At 50.2% G+C, this 16,343-nt stretch overlaps 2 protein-coding genes and 1 long non-coding RNA gene across 4 annotated transcripts in view; 1 reads left to right on the plus strand and 2 right to left on the minus strand.

Moving 5' to 3' along the window:
* The window catches only part of LOC122367643 (fibroblast growth factor receptor 2-like), a 52,912-nt gene extending 44,959 nt beyond the window's left edge, over positions 1-7,953 (plus strand). Inside the window, exons 16-17 of the mRNA XM_043340954.1 lie at positions 4,813-4,918; positions 6,903-7,953. Of these exons, the coding sequence (XP_043196889.1) occupies positions 4,813-4,918; positions 6,903-7,034 (238 nt within the window). The 3' untranslated portion in view covers positions 7,035-7,953. The remainder of the gene's footprint in view (positions 1-4,812; positions 4,919-6,902) is intronic.
* Positions 7,954-10,944: 2,991 nt separating this feature from the next.
* Positions 10,945-12,994, minus strand: LOC122367640 (potassium/sodium hyperpolarization-activated cyclic nucleotide-gated channel 4-like). 2 transcript variants are annotated; one of them, XM_043340947.1, is made up of 4 exons: positions 12,861-12,994; positions 11,725-12,515; positions 11,254-11,309; positions 10,945-11,142 (listed from the first exon to the last, which is right to left on the minus strand). In XM_043340947.1, exons 1-4 carry the CDS (start codon positions 12,875-12,877, stop codon positions 11,014-11,016), a joined length of 993 nt encoding a protein of 330 aa, XP_043196882.1. In that variant the 5' UTR covers positions 12,878-12,994; the 3' UTR covers positions 10,945-11,013. The 2 variants fall into 2 exon arrangements, with proteins under 2 accessions (XP_043196882.1, XP_043196881.1); XM_043340946.1 differs by having other exon boundaries at positions 10,945-11,309.
* A 1,240-nt stretch (positions 12,995-14,234) lies between these two features.
* LOC122367645 lies at positions 14,235-15,969 on the minus strand. The gene is made up of 3 exons (XR_006254092.1): positions 15,508-15,969; positions 14,818-14,975; positions 14,235-14,296 (listed from the first exon to the last, which is right to left on the minus strand). It is a non-coding gene; the product is annotated as an uncharacterized LOC122367645 (long non-coding RNA).
* Between the last annotated feature and the right edge of the window lie 374 nt (positions 15,970-16,343).

Genomic DNA, 16,343 nt, shown 5'->3' on the forward strand with positions numbered 1-16,343 from the left:
TTATTCTAGAAAGGCTTTGCACAGAGGCGTTTGTAGTAAATTTATTTACAAAAACTAATTCAATGATATTTGAAATTAGCAAACACATTTTTACTCGCAATCTCAAACAAAAGTTGAATTTATTCGCGTTTTAAATTAATCAGCTGGCAACCATCACCCATCATCCTAGATGTAGTCGAACTTAGCGCACTTGGATAGTGTTCAAAATTTGTGACGCTTACTTGTCGCTATGGCGACCGGGCAGTACCTACGCTTTTCATTCGTCAACAAGTGCTTGCGATCACACTTTTGAACTCAGTCTTTATGCGTCAGTTTGTGTGACGCGTCATATCTGAAACATATTTCGTGAGGCTCCAAAACCATTCAATTCATCTCCTTCAAAAGAAGTGTTTTATAACATTTTTGGGGCTTAATTGCTAGCTCCATTCATCATGTCTTACGTGAGGATAGTCATCACTCGGGGACCAGTCGTTGAAAGCAAGAAACAACGACGAGGAGAAGGTCTTGTAAAAAGTCGCAGCGATTGCATTGAGCATTAAATGACAAAAATATTTTTACCCACCGCCTCAGGCAATCACGTGCCGTCACCCACCTGGCTCCAGGTATGTTTTTTCGAATAAGCACGTGTTTTAGCGAGCAAAACGGGGAAAAACTAAACCTGAGAAAATCGAACGTCGGCTATAGTTCGTTTTTCTTAAGTTTGCCCCTCACTGTAAACGTCTCTTTGAACACAGCACGAGAATTGCTAGCTGAATTACTGAGAAAACTGGTTAGCGCACATTGTATTGTAGATATGAATAATATTTTCAAAAATAAGTTTTGAACACCGACGATTTAGCGTTATGTTAAGCGCCGTGCAATTTATTTATTAGTTCAGACATAATTCCTGAGAAGTCGTCTATCCCTGTGGGGCTGTAGGTATTGCTAAATATGAGCTACGAGTCTGTGAAATAGTAAATAAATTTGATGAAATTGATCGTCTGTGAAATCTGGTCAAATCAGTGTGCGTCAACCAGTTTTCTCAGTAATTCAGCTAGCAATTCTCGTGCTGTGTTCAAAGAGACGTTTACAGTGAGGGGCAAACTTAAGAAAAACGAACTATAATTTTATACCTAGTTCGTTTTTTAAGTTTGCCCTTCACTGTAAACGTCTCTTTGAACACGGCACGAGAATTGCTAGCTAAATTACTGAGAAAACTGGTTAGCGCACACTATTTGCCTGTATAAAAGGTATAAAAATCAAAACGTCTGTACGTATGTATGTATGTATGTAACGCGTCAGTTCCCTTTGGCGGGCTGTTGTTCCGGAACGGTGCGGGCTGCGGGGTTGAAATTTTGGCGCCGAGTCGGACGCGTGCAACCATTTGTCGTATTATATTTTGGTAGGGGTGGGCTCGGTGGTTTGCACGTGGCGGGCGCATCTTTGCGGGATTTTGGCCGCGGCCGGCGCCGAGCTGAGAGCACGTGCTACAGGCTCAGTTTCTTCGCTTGCAAAACTGACCGAAATCAGAGCCGGGAGGTCGTTGACCTTTGGCAATGAATACCGGAACAGAGCACCGCCGGCCAAGAGGAGTCACCAAATTGATTCTGGCAATAACTCGGTCGCTACTTGGCCGATTTTAACCCTCGCCCATGTAGGGGGGGGGGGGTTGGTGCAACCCCCCCCCTGAGGTTTTTCTTAGCTACACGCTGAACCGTTTCAGATAGCCTGCTCAAATTTTCAGTACCCTATGGGGCTTCCTTTGCGCAACTTTTGGTGTATTTTTTTGTCAAGGTCATGACAGGTCACGGAGTTATGACGTCATAAAGGGAACAACCTCCGGCCAGATTTACGCTAAATTGGATATTGCTTCACATTGGTATAAATGCCGACTGACCTGACACACTGATGGATTGTTTTAGAATCATAACTGGCTGATTTGACATTGGCACAATGTCCGTTGACCTTTTCAAGGTTACTAAAGGTCAAGGTCAGGTCAGTGACCTCGGTTGACCTGTAATGACTTCTTGCACTTGTATGCCTTTTCGGGGTATTTTGATGCCCTGAATTCGAATTTGCTATCCATTTCAGGCATCGTCGGTTGTTTCTTGTAGTCCATTTTGGGTCAGGATCAGGTCAGTGACGTCACACGCCTGACGTGACCCAATGCACAAATGACCTTGCAGACTTCCGATGCTCCCAACGCATCATTTTTAGAGTTATGACATCGAAATACGCACCAAACGACAGAGAATTGATCAAGGATCACGATAGTGAAGGTTTCAAGTCGATATCTCTTACCGTTTTGCCGCAATCGGCGCGGAAATCTGAAAAAGTTAGATTTTTCCGAAAATTTGACCTTTGACCGGTCATAAGTAGGTCAAATGTTGACCTAGGACCAAAAAATATACCGCCAATCGCGAGATCTCGTTGAGAGCAATCCGTTGGTCTTTTCCGCTAAGCTCTACGACGCTCCGTTTTCAAACGCCAGGGGGGGTCGCACCCCCCCCCCCTTCATGGGCGAAGGTGGCAAAATACCGTTTACGGGCGAGGGTTAATGAAAATTGATTTATTACGCTGCACGTAATGCTGTCCCTCTAGTTACTCTTATAAAAATCAAAACGTCTGTACGTATGTACGTAACGCGTCAGTTCCCTTTGGCGGGCTGTTGCGCGGAGACGGTGGGGGTTGCGGGGTTGAAATTTTCGCGCCGAGTCGGTCGCGTGCAACCATTTGTCGTATTAAATTTTGGTGGGGGTGCGCTCGGAGGCTTGCACGTGGCGGGCGCATCTTAACGGCATTTTGGGTCGCAGCCGGCGCCGATCAGAGAGCACACGCCTTAGGCTCAGTTTCTTCGCTTGCAAAACTGAGCGGAAACAGAGCCGGGAGGTCACTGACCTTTGGCAATGAATACCGGAACATCGCACCGCCGGCAAGGAGGAGTCACCAAATTTATTCTGGCAATAACTCTGCCGCTACTGGGCCGATTTTAATGAAAATTGATTTATTACGCTGCGCGTAATGCTGGACACCTAGTTCCTCTTATAAAAATCAAAACGTCCGTATGTATGTGACGCGTCCGTCACGCTTGGCGGGCTATTGCTCCGGAACGGTGCGGGCTACGGGGGTGAAATTTTCGACTCAAGTCGGACGCGTGCATCTGTTTGTGGTATCAACTTTTCGAGGGGGTGCGTGCAGTGGTGTGCACGTGGCGGGCGCATCTTTGCAGCATTTTGGGCCGCGGCCGGCGCCGAGCAGAGAGCACGCGCCGTAGGCTCAGTTTCTTCGCTTGCAAAACTGAGCGAAACCAGAGCCGGCAGGTCACTGACCTTTGGCAATGAATACCGGAACAGGGTATACCGCCGGCCAGGAGGAGACGCCAAATTTATTCTTGCAATTACTCGCCCGCTACTGGGCCGATTTTATTGAAAATTGATTTATTACGCTGCGCGTTATGCTGTCCCTCTAGTTCCTCTTATAAAAATCAAAACGTCCGTATGTATGTATGTACGTATGTACGTATGTAACGCGTCCGTCACGCTTGGCGGGCTATTGCTCCGGAACGGTGCGGGCTACGGGTGTGAAATTTTGAACGTAAGTCGGACTCGTGCATCTGTTTGTCGTATCAACTTTTCGAGGGGGTGCGTGCAGTGGTGTGCACGTGACGCGCGCATCTTTGCAGCATTTTGGGCCGCGGCCGGCGCCGAGCAGACGGCATGCGCCTTAGCCTCAGTTTCTTCGCTTGCAAAACTGAGGGAAATGAGAGCCGGAAGGTCACTGACCTTTGGCAATGAATGCTGGAACAGAGCACCGCCGGCCAAAAGAAGTCACCAAATGTATTCTGGCAATAACTCGGCCGCTACTGGGCCGATTTTAATGAAAAGTGATTGATTACGCTGCTCGTAATGCTGGACACCTAGTTGTAGGTATGAATAATATTATTTTCAAAATAAGTTTTGAACACCGACGATTTAACGTGCAAGATTTCTGAAGATGCAAAGATTGTACTCGTATATTGATGTTTATTCGTTATTTTGTAATTCGGTGTGAAATTTGCTCTTTACTGTAAATGTTATCACAACTTATTATGAAAGGTCCGGAAAAAACTTGACGATATTCAATGCTGTAACAATGTATAACAATTGATGTCAGATACCATCCCAGAGAGCTCATCTCTTCCAATCCCCATTGCCCACTGATACGGTAGCCTGCCGGTTCAGCTAAGACCATATTCCTCGCTTCGTTGCGTGCCGTTAGGTCTGTTCAGCTGTATAGTTCCGCGGCGGTTTTACCTACCTCACACATCCGGACCATCGGATGGCCCCGACTTTGGATCCAACTCGCTCCTAATCCTTCAACTCTTTAGCCGCGGGGCCAGACCACCGCAGTCTGGCTGTACTGCACAGTAACCGGCTTCCGTGAGGAAAAAAAAACACGCCTTGGTACTATTCGCAGAATTTTTGGGATATCCACTTAGACAAGGCGGATTTACCGAACAGTTACGCGTACATGAATCCGATTATATCCGCTGAACTCGAAATGCTGTCTTTATGACAGCTCTGAATCCTTGGAGCGTAAGCCATGCGATAGCATTGTTTGAATGCGGCGTCAGTGAGCCTGCCCAGAAAGGCGCGCTGTTCTGTTGTTGCAGTCCCCGGGTATGACTCGCCTCACCGCCTCCCTAAAAGATAAAACTATTCGCAGAAGTGCTCATAGGTACTAAGAAATGAAGTGCCGGCTACGCGATGTCAAAGACACAGCTGTCTCAGCTGTATAACGGGATATTGGATACCTACGAAGTGTCGGGGGTATGACACTGCCCGAATCCCCTAGGTACGCCGTGATGCTGCACTGCTGGGAGCTCGAGGCCCACAGCCGACCCAGCTTCTGTCAGCTGGTCGAGCGGATCGGCACCATGGTCGACGGCTTCGCACCAAATGTGAGTAGCCGGGTCCACGTCTGAGTCGGGTTGAATGTAGGATCTCTCTCTCTCTCTCTCTCTCTCTCTCTCTCTCTCTCTCTCTCTCTCTCTCTCTCTCTCTCTCTCTCTCTCTCTCTCTCTATCTATCTATCTATCTATCTATCTATCTATCTATCTATATATCTATATATCTATCTATCTATCTATCTATTTCTATCTTTCTTTTACTTTACGTTCCTCAATTCTCACTCACTCTCAGTTACTCACTCACTTAGCACTTATCACTTTATTCACTTATCGCCCACTCACGTAATAGTTTTTTTTTTCTTTTGTAGAGCCCACACACTAAAAATAAAAGCATTGATTCACAAGTTGAAATGCGACTCATCCGTCATGCCCAAACTTGGCGGCGGTTTCACAACTGCAAAATGTTCATTCCACAATCTCGCTGATTTGTCATAAAGTCCGGCACGTAGAGCGTTTTCTTTGACCCCAGAGCTGTCGGCTTGTTTCTAGAGGTTGCGACCCTGACAGGAGCTATAGACATCTCTCCGCTCCTTCTCAACCCAAGCAGCCAGAAAGAGCCGTGTCCCTGACCCGAGATCTCCAGTTTTCTCCGTGTTAGCAGCTAAGATGTGACCACTATTGGTGCAACATCCTGTATATACTTAACCCTCGTCCGCACATGCCATTTTCCCATCCTAGAACGCACATAGCCCGCGAGTTGCGGGGGGGGAGGGGCGTTAAACGCCCCCACTTTTTTCGCCGGGCGCTGGCATTTGGCGCTGCAGGCGCGCCAAATTTTAGGTACCTGTAGAGAATTGATTGAAGTTTATTGTGACAAAGTTTCAAAAAAATCGGTCGAAAATGTTTTGAGATATCGAGGTTTTAGTGACGTCATGACTTCTGAGTTTTCGACCAAAAACGGCATATGTTCAAAAAATCATATAAAATCACAGAATAGACATACAGACATGCCGTAAACGCCATTAGACTGCCAATATCATGACCAATTAAATGACTATCTTCGATTATTGATTATCGCTCCCCACTTTCCAAAATCTTGAACTGAATCTTGGCAATTTCTCGTGACTACTTCAGGACCATGTTACATGCATTTCTTAAATTGAACTTTTTGAGCCAAACACGTACACATATGATAAAATGAATGTCACTATCGTGTTCTACGCCCCAAATTACCCATAAAACATGTGTCACAGGCTGCGAATATCAGTTTTGATTTTCGGGGATATGTGCCTACCCGGTTGACCTGACCTTGACCTTGACCTATGCTTTACTGACCCCTACATGGAGCTGACACTCTTGTAGGCCTTATATGATGGATTGTGCACCGTTTGACAGAGTTTATGACGAGAGGCGCCCATTGCGAAGTCCTGAAGTCCATGCTACTGAAAGCCCGATTTCTGGTGTTTGACCTGACCCGACCTGTGACCTCAAAATTCAACTTTAAAGTACTCATCTGAAGCGTCTCGTCGCGTTCTTTCGTTTGCCGCCTCGTGCGTTTCGCTGCGTTTTTGGTTCTCGAGTTATCGGCTGGGGGCGTTTAACGCCCCCCCCCCGCAGCAAACGGTCTCCGAAGAACAAGGTCATATCTCCGAAACCAAAAACCACAGAAACTGTAAATTTTCGGTGGACGCTGAGAAAGGATAGAACAGCAACTATACGCAAAATCAGACTTCTAGCTTTAAAAATGTTTAGTGCAGCGCAGAAAAAAACTACCTGGGGTGCCCCCCCCCCCCCATGTGCGGGCCAGGGTTAAGCTACGAGGATAGCGGTGTAGTAAACCTGGTTAGTGAGTAACCGGGAAACGCAAGTGCTGCATGGGTAAGCCCGTCACAACACTCCACAACCGTCTCACTGACGTTGAGTTCGGATACATACTAACGTGTCATCTGACACCTGATGTATCCGCCCCTGTGTGTAACTCGGTGTATCCTCACCGTGTCTTTTAGTGTCATCTGACTCTGGCTGTTCCTCACAGGTGTATATGGTGATGCAGGGGCAGGGGTCCCCGCAGCCGGACGAAGTCGCTGGTGCGGCCACACCACCACCGGCCTATGTGAACTCACCAAGCGGGGGCGAGCCGGACACCAACGATCCAAGTCCAGTGTAAGCGCCGCCACACGGCGCTCTACCAACCATGTGATGCGCGAACTCTTTGTGATGAGTGTGTACTGTTCGTTGTGTTTCAGGCCTGGAGCAGAAACTGAGCCGCGTGCTGTGTCCCGAGAAAAAAAAAGATTCGTAAAAGATTTAGTTGTGGACTATGGTGCAAGTTCCGCTACGCAATTTGGCTGTGTTTGCGGAAGACTCATGTGCTGAGATTCGGAGCTCAGATTATACGTTGTATCAAAGCCATGACCATGAGAAAGTTCGTTTGCGCTCGGAAGCTATGCGCCGGGCTGAGTAGTAGACGATGGTCTTCATGAAAGACAGACTGGCTTTTTTAGTTGCGGATGTAAGAACATTTGCTATGTTAAGTGTAATGAGCTGACATGATTACGCAGTGGGAGCTCATTAATTACATTCAGCTTCAGAAGTGGTGATTTAAGCTGTTTATATTGCTCATGTTTGTTGTCTGCTGTTCAGTGCGCTGATATGACGTACTGAAGGCTGTGCTCGTCGGCCTGTAGACTTGTTTGTGATAATCCAGTGTACAAACACGTCTCTTCTTCAAAACCAGCTCAGGTATGGTAGGTACATGACATGTAGTTCCATGTAGTTCATGTAGTTTCATGGACAAGAACCTTGCCTAGTTCTGATAAGGCAACCGGGTAGGTCAATGTGATTTTGATCTCTTGAAACCCTGAGCAGGATGAGGAAGCGCCAATAGTGAGATACTTCTGATCGATGGTCGCTGAATCGGGTTACTGCATAACTCAAAAGAGTTCAAAAGTTTCAGTCAGTGAGTGTTCCTTTGGGTGTCATTGAAAGCAATGAGAGTTCCTATGTTTTTGTGCCCTTGTGTTTTCGATGGCAGTTTGTGCTTGTGTCAACCCCGAAACTGTTTGTCAATAAATATCACTTTTGTACATTGGTTTTTACACCCCTGCATTTATACTTCTCTGGTTTCTATATGCTACGGGTCATATTATATTTGTGCTTAACCCTCGCCCCGTTGGGGGGGGGCCATTTTGGCCCCCCCCCCCTGTGGTTTTTCCTGAATAGCAAGAAAACGGCGGCGCGCAGCGCCGCTAAATTTTCAGTACCTTCCCGGGCATCAATTTGACACCTTCACACCAAATTTCAAGTCTTAGGTCACCTTAGGTCAGGAGTTATTGAGGTCAAACTGAGGTCATGTTCGAGCAAAAATGAGCAAAAAACATGCAAACTTTAAACGCTCACCAAATCTACAGTTATCAAGCAATTTCAAAGTTCTTTATATGGTCTAGTAGACAAAAAGCGGCGCTACAAAACTGCTATCTCGGATTTTCAAAATTTTTGGTTTTTGACCCAAAAAAAATCAAAAAATTGATTTTTTTAGAAAAACTTTGAAAAAATCCAAAATTTTCCAAATTTCGTAAAAACCGGAATATATGTGATAGTCCCAGCGCTCTTCTATATGCATACCAAATTTCAGATCGATATCTCGTTTTTTGGCCAAGTTATAGCGAAAAAACTGTTCAAAAATGATGACGTCAAATTTTTGAACTCAATTTTTAGCAATTCTAGACCTCGTACGGCAAAACAAAGACCACCATTGAACTCCCCGTGACGAGCTGCATCGATTCGATACCCATTTTATGCAAAAATATTAACTTTGAAATTTGACCTAATTTGACCTGACCTTGACCTGACCTTGACCTGACCTTGACCAAAACGTGATCTAAGCTGGCCCCAAAGGCTGCCTGACCCATATAATCGCATTTGTCATGTAAAATGGACCATAAAACATGTATCACACGACACTTTCATATTGTGACCCCCCCGTGACCTGACCTCTGTGACCTGACCTGGTATCAGTGACCTCAAATAGCAAAATATGTGTTTGAAGAACATTTCCCCATCGATGATTTTCAATGAAATGCATTTTACTCGATTTTACAACGCATTTCTTGAAGTGCCTGTAAACGGTGAAAATTGGACCTTTGACCTGACCTGTGACGTCATCGGTTTGACCTAGGTCAATAAAATTGGGTCACAAGGTAGTTCCCCGTTGGGGCTATCCAACGCCGTTTACCGCTTGTCGCTATGTTGCGTGGTTCTCGAGATCTTAGGGGGGGGGGCCAAAATGGCCCCCCCCCCAACCGGGCGCGTTGCTCGGCAGAGCCCAACGGGGCGCGGGTTAAACGATAAAGTGTAGAAAAATTCATTGCTGCAAATCAGCAGCTACCTTACAGTTTTTAACTTACGATTCTTTCTGAGAACAGCTGAATAACTGGCCCTCCCTTTACATCTGCCGTGCGTTTGTTGACACTAGGCAATCGCGCACACCCGGTAGTTAACGTTGGCGTCGCTGGCGCCTGTGTGGTGTGATGAGCCTGAACTGAGGGGCCGGACCTGCCCGTCTCTTAAAGGGATTATCAGGGTTTAAAAATTGAAAGGAATCGGAATGTATTGCCTATCAGTTAAGTCTCCAGACTCTGCCGATTTCAACGATATACATAAAATGCCTATTGATGCTATACTTTGCAAGTTATAGCCGTTTGAAAAACGACAAAAATGTACTTACTCCCGCAAAACAAGTACTTGAGCGGTCAGATTGGCCCATCACTATAATGTAAACAAAGAGCGGCCTTGCGAAATTTTGCGGGATTGAGGATTTCTACAAGATTTCGGTGATAGGCATTGGTTGTCGATATACGATGGATTTTTGGTGAAGAACTCGACTGAAATTGAAACAAATTGAAGATTTGCTTGTCTAAGGCAGCAAGATTTATAAACATCGCCAAATTTATCATATGCAATTGGAGCTTGTTTCAGTTTTTTATAGCAGGGTCATGATACAATTTTCTTTCAATGGTAGATTCGTCATGGTACAGTCTGTCTTAAAAGTACCGCGCAAAGTGACGGTGGATCCATCGAGCCTGACTGAGGAAGGGCCTGCCAAATTTGGGTCACCGAAGCAATTGACATCCTCGTCCATTCCCTAGGTCAATTGGTCGGTGACTTTCAAATTAAAGCAGACCCTTTCTCGGTCAGGCTTGATGGATCCACCGCCACTTTGCGCGGTACTTTTAATACAGACTGTACAGTACAATTTAAATGGTAATTTCGAGTAATTTATGTCATTGAATTGAAACTGCAAGTACATCCCACAAAAGAGCTTATCCTCTTCAATTTTCAGTCTTGATCTGACTGATTAGTGATTTGTCAAGAGTGCGAAAAGTGAGGTGACAAGAGAGCTACAGGTTTTTCAAGATTTAAGTGTTCTTGAATAGCAGGTTGTACAACATTGTGCTGTGACATAACCACTGGGCCTTGTGCCCCCTGTGACAGAGCCCCTGCATCAGCTGGTCTGACACGGCTGGGCTCGCAAGTCGCAAAGAACGTCTTGGTGCTCTTAATTATGATTGATGATTGTGATGTGAAAGGAGGGTACCTACATGGCAAAATACATTTGTATGTAATTTCTTGCCACAGTACCCACCTGCATGTACATTTTGGTTGTCTTTGTGTGAAAAATGAATATATTTTAAGGAAAATTAAGGCATTTCTGTTTGAAGCATGCAGAAATTCATGTGTGATGCTGTCCCGGCAACTCATGTGGAACAGAACAGGCTGCAGAGTGCCAGATCGTGCTTGAACAGAGAGAATCATCAGCTATCTACATATGCGCATGCTTTGAAGTTCCCTGCCTTTTCCCACATTCTACTTGCTAGTTGTGAAAAGGATCGGACAAGGCGAGGTACTCATGCTCATGGTGCCACCATGTGCAATTACTGACTGGTGAATTCGGTGGCTAAAATCCTTAACGCTCTATGGATAATTATTCTGCTCTTATGTTCAGTATGTTGATATCAGAAACTCACCAAGGTAACCTGCCCTGTGGCATTTCTTAGTTCAAAAATGTAAGCATTACACTCATCAGTCATGTAACTTGTATTTACATCCATGAACAAACAATGCGCAAAGGGGCTACCCAACAAGCATTACTGTCTACAGCATAGCGCGTACCGCCTCCGCAAGGGGCGCGCCCCTCTACAATGGGCATGCGCGAACCCCTTCTCTGCAATGGGCGCGCCGGCGAACGTACGCGAGCGATCACGGGTCGCCACCACCAGCTGGCGACTGACGGCGCAAGGCCATAAAACTACGACGGCGGGCCCGGCAGCAGCGCGCGGTGTGGGGGGGGGCGTTGGACACGGGATGGACGCACAGTCGCGCACCACGACCGACGGCGACATCACCTGCTGCGTCTGGCTCGGCGAGCGCAGCTGGGAGCCGGCTGGAACAGACAGAGCGGAGTCAGCCGGCGGAGAGACCCGGGGGACGGGAGAGAGACACGGGCCAACAAACTGGGAGAGATTCGAACGCCCGCACGACAGCAAGGAGCAAACATGCCCGTTATATTCACGTGTCGATTGTCATGACGTCAGTCTTGAGCACAAGCTGACTTCATCCCTACATCCCGTTTTACTTATAATCATAATTGAGGTCCTGGATCGGTACACCGGCTCAGTCACCTGTTGACGGCGGCGCACAGCGTGACCTACCCGCCCTACAGCCGGCCCCAGCAGGGTGAGTAGTGAGTACCAATACCCGCCCCCATGCCAATGCCAAAATCACTAGCACTGAGAGTTTTATGGAAAAGCCCTCCTCAGTGGCCGGTATGAGCTGGCCGTGCGGCGGCCGCGACTGACCTGCGGCCGCTGAAGGTCTGGTGAGTCGGACGGGCACCTCCGGCACTGTCGGCAGGGCGGCCGATTTGAGCGCAGCGCTGTCCAGTCGGACTGACGGCAGCACAGAGACCAGCTGTCCGTGCAGGCAGTACCGGTGGCCCGAGTCGCTGCTGCTGCGGACCCGGCCCGGTACCGGCGCCGGGTGGTGGCCGGCCGCGGCCGGGAGCGGGTCCGCCGTCCGCTCCGCGTCCCCGGCCGCCCCGCCGCCGCTCTCTGGACCGGCCGGAACGGTGACGGTGACCGCGCTGATCTGAAGGCGCACCTCCAGACGCTCCAGGGCCGGCAGCCAGGCCAAAGTCGGAGCGGCGGGCGGCGCCGGCGGAGTGGGGGAGACGGCCGCCGCAGCGGAGGTGTTGGGTGACACTGCGGGTAGGTTCCTCTCCGTGGTGTGGCTCCGTGCCGATCGCGAGGTACCCGAGTGTCCTTGCGGCCGGGGCACATCCATGGCGGCGGCGGCGGCGGCTCGGGCGGCTGGGGTAGTGGCGGCGGCGCCGGGCCACTCAGCTGCTGGCCAGCTGAGTGGCCAGGGACAGCCAGAGCAGCAGTGCCGGCTGCCAGCAGAGCAGGGCCGGCTCGGAGACGACCACCAGCAGCGGGCAGCTGTCCGCGGCGGCGGCAGCTGTCGGCAGCTGCAGCAGCGCCCGTACCGCCCGCTCGCCGCCGCCGCCGGGAGCCGGCGCGTCGGCCGCCTGGGGCGCGGCCAGCACGGGCCGGCCGTGCTGACAGCGCAGCTGGAGACGCACCTCACCGGCCTGAGGACGGGGGAAGACTGGGTGATACAACCGGGACAGACAAATAACACAGCTGCTGTAGACGTATATACCTCCCCGGCCTGGTGACCGCGGGCGGGTAATACGACCTCATAGAACAGCGATCAGCCGGATCATCGGAGCAAAAAAAAGCACGCATCTCAGGAGCCCATCTCCTTGCAAGTCTGCGATCATATCTCAACGCCCAACTGCAGCAGCTCTTCAAACAATGCAGCTGATGCTGTCCTTTCGAACATCCCCGCTATGCATGGACCCACGCCGCCCAGCTCCCCGTTGGCGGCCACCACTGTCAGCCGCCGCCCCTTCCTCCGCTGCGCGGAGACCCACCTTTTCCAAGTCTCCATGGCCAGCCAACACGGTGACTCGCGGCTCCAGCACCGTCAGCTACAGGTCGCGAGCCGGGGTGTTGGCCTCCAGCGCCACCGCCTCTCCGTGCGGCACTGGGCCCGGGCGGGCCTCCCCGCCTGCAGCAGAACAGGGGGAAGGAGCGGTCAGGGGGGTCTCCCCGTCCGCTGCAGGAGAGGGCAGAGGGGCGTTAGTGGTAGTGGGCAGATGAAACGGAATGTTTATTTCAAAGATATACACTTTTTCACTAGTACGGCAACTATACTTCTCAGAGGTGAAAATCGCTGCTGGGACGCACTGCCGAAAAAGAAGGAACTTGCAAGTCACAAGCAGCGATGGGGACGACTCATGAAGAACAGTGCATCATGTTAAATAACTTCAAGCTAACTCTGAGCGCTACTCAGTACTCAGTTCACTACTCACCCTGCTGGGCCGGCTGTAGGGCGGGTAGGTCACGCTGTGCGCCGCCGTCATCAGGTGACTGAGCCGGCGTACCGATCCAGGACCAGGAGCCCAAGCAGGCCCTTGTCCAGTTTCTGCAGCAGCAGCGTGTGCCGTCACCGGCAGAGCTGTCGCTGCCAGACGACTGCCGTCAGCGCCCGGCGCACGCGCTATAAACACTGCGCCGCGGCAAGCGAGCACGGCGCGCTGCATCAGCTGGTAGCTGCTGAGCGCCGCCAACCTCAGCACAGCAGCTGGCGGAGCGCCGCGCTACACGACGACCTGTCGGGGCGCGCGGGCGGGTCAGAGGGTGGGGGAGGGGGGGGGGCCAACAGGGTCAATCACATCACCTCTCTCTGCAATGGGCGCGCGCCGGCCGCCGCTGCCGATGGACGCGCGCCCGCCGCCGGTGCCCGATGGGCACGCGCTGGCCGCCGGTGCCGATGTGCGCGCGCCCGCCGCCGGTGCCGATGGGATGGGCACGCACCGGCCGCCGGTGCCGATGGGCGCGCGCCCGCCGCCGGTGCCGATGGGATGGGCGCGCTGGCCGCCGGTGCCGATGGACGCGCGCGCGCCGACGGTGCCCGATGTGCGCGCGCCCGCCGCCGGTGCCGATGGGATGGGCGCGCGCTCGCCGCCGGTGCCGATGGGATGGTCGCGCGCCGGCCGCCGGTGCCGATGGGCGCGCGCCCGCCGCCGGTGCTGATGGGATGGGCGCGCTGGCCGCCGGTGCCGATGGACGCGCGCCGGCCGACGGTGCCCGATGGGCGCGCGCTGGCCGCCGGTGCCGATGGGATGGGCGCGCGCTCGCCGCCGGTGCCGATGGGATGGTCGCGCGCCGGCCGCCGGTGCCGATGGGATGGGCGCGCACCGGCCGCCGGTGCCGATGGGCGCGCGCCCGCCGCCGGTGCCGATGGGATGGTCGCGCGCCGGCCGCCGGTGCCGATGGGCGCGCGCCGGCCGCCTATCAAGTTTACCTGTCCAGATGTACAGAAAGAATGTTTAGTCTGTCAAATACATGTACAGCTGGTATACCTACCCTGTAGCTGCAACTGTTTTGACCATGTGGCCCAGCAAAGTTATCTGGCCTAGGTAATGATTGTGATTCAGGGATGAATCCCTGGGAAGAAAATATAGATGATGGTGCTTCAGGAGACTGGAGATTGTCGTGAAGAAGCATTCCTTAATTAGTGTTAGTCACCATCCAAGCCATATGACCAAAACACACCACATCAATATTATCCCAAAATTATATTTAAAAACTTTATGGTTGGTTACACACAAGTTTTTTAGGTGACCACACTCAAACACGAGACTACTAGGGTGCCAACGTCACTTGTCAGGCTCAATGCACCAGCTGCTGTTCATACAATTTGCAAGACTCAACATCAGCTATCAGGTTCTACATCACATCAAGTGTTCAATGTAACAATGTTCGTGCCACTTTTACAAGTTGTGCTAAAAACCAGTTCAATTACAAAGGAAATGCCAAACCCACCTTCCACGACTGCTATTGACGGTACGGCATGTGGTGACGTTCTAGCCCTTTCTCCAAGCAAAAGATCTTGAGGGTTGAAGTGGCAGCTACACACAAGTGCTTCGTCAACCTGCTTGTCCGCCAAACCATCTTCTAGGACAGCCACCCAACCAAGTCTCCTAAAAACAGCATGACTTTGTGATCAAAGGTCTGGGAAAATTGCAAGGCTTGCCATTCCAGTACAAGTAACAGATAACAAGTAACCACAGATAGTCAGAACCACAGATAGTCAGTAACCATAGATAGTACATTGGGTACTTTAGTTATATGTGTAGATGAACTCCGAGTTGTAGGTTGTAGGTTGTAAGCTGAAGCATGTACGTTGTAGGTTCGTGGGAGACTGTAGTTTAGTAGGTTATTAGGTAATAGGTAATATTAGGACTTAGGTCAAGTTCGCTTGTTTTTTTTCCTCGGACCACTCAGATGAGTCAGACTTCATCCACACAATTTACTCGTACACCTTACTGTTTGATGTATGAGTAACACTTCAAACATTTGTGTGTTCAAACACTTCAAACACTTCAAACATTTGATCATTACATTTGTGCATGTTTGACATAAAAACATATATTAATACAATTTCGTAAAATATGCCACTGTTTTTCACTTAGTGCCTGCCCCGCAATCTCCAGCATTTCAAATTGGACTTACTTGACACGGTTTTTCGGAACATGGAAGAAGTTGAGATCGGGACAAATGACAATCAGCCTTTGTTTTTCCACAACCCTTCACACTACACCGCCGATTTCGCACTTGGCGGGATGGCGCCATTCCGTCCAACTCATACAGCCTCAGAAATTACAACAACACACTCAACTAACGGAATATCCGTCAAACAAATCTTATTTACGACGACACGAGCCAATGCTAACAACGCTTGCCAGTTGCGGAGTGGAGACGTCAGAGAGAAAAAAGTCTTTAGATTTCTCCAATTTCCCCACGTAACGTTGAACGGCCATTGCGGCCTTATCTGGTATGCGACGGCCTTATCTGGCATACAAAATATCTCTAGAAGTCTCTAGCTAGTGTTAAGCCTATGGACTTATAGGGAAATGTATCCGAGTACTTGGTACTGCCTCCTCCAGGTACTGGCTGGCAGACGGATCAACTTTGGAGGCCCACCATTTGGGAATTAGGCAATTTTGAGACGAATGACTTCGGATCGGGGCCTCAGCCACCTTCATCTACACGTTTCACTGAGTAACTCCGAAATTTCGGAAAAAACCCTGATAATACCTTTAACTCGGTATCCGGGAGGATTTGGCGTAGTGCGGCCTCGACCTCCGCCAGCTCCTATTGCGTGTGTTCCACCTCTCCCTAGCTGAAAGACGCCGGAGTTGACGGAGGGAGACAAAGGAAAAATAAGAAAGAAGAAAAAAAACGAAAACATGAGCGGCCGCCGTGTGGCGTGCCACTCACGCACTGGGGGCGCCCGGCGCAGTGTTCTCGCCAGGCCGGGCGGGCTGTGTTTGCTTACCCGACCGCTG

Source organism: Amphibalanus amphitrite, unplaced genomic scaffold (assembly GCF_019059575.1).
Source record: "Amphibalanus amphitrite isolate SeventyFive unplaced genomic scaffold, NRLGWU_Aamphi_draft 000885F_arrow, whole genome shotgun sequence".
Lineage (NCBI taxonomy): Eukaryota > Metazoa > Arthropoda > Thecostraca > Balanomorpha > Balanidae > Amphibalanus > Amphibalanus amphitrite.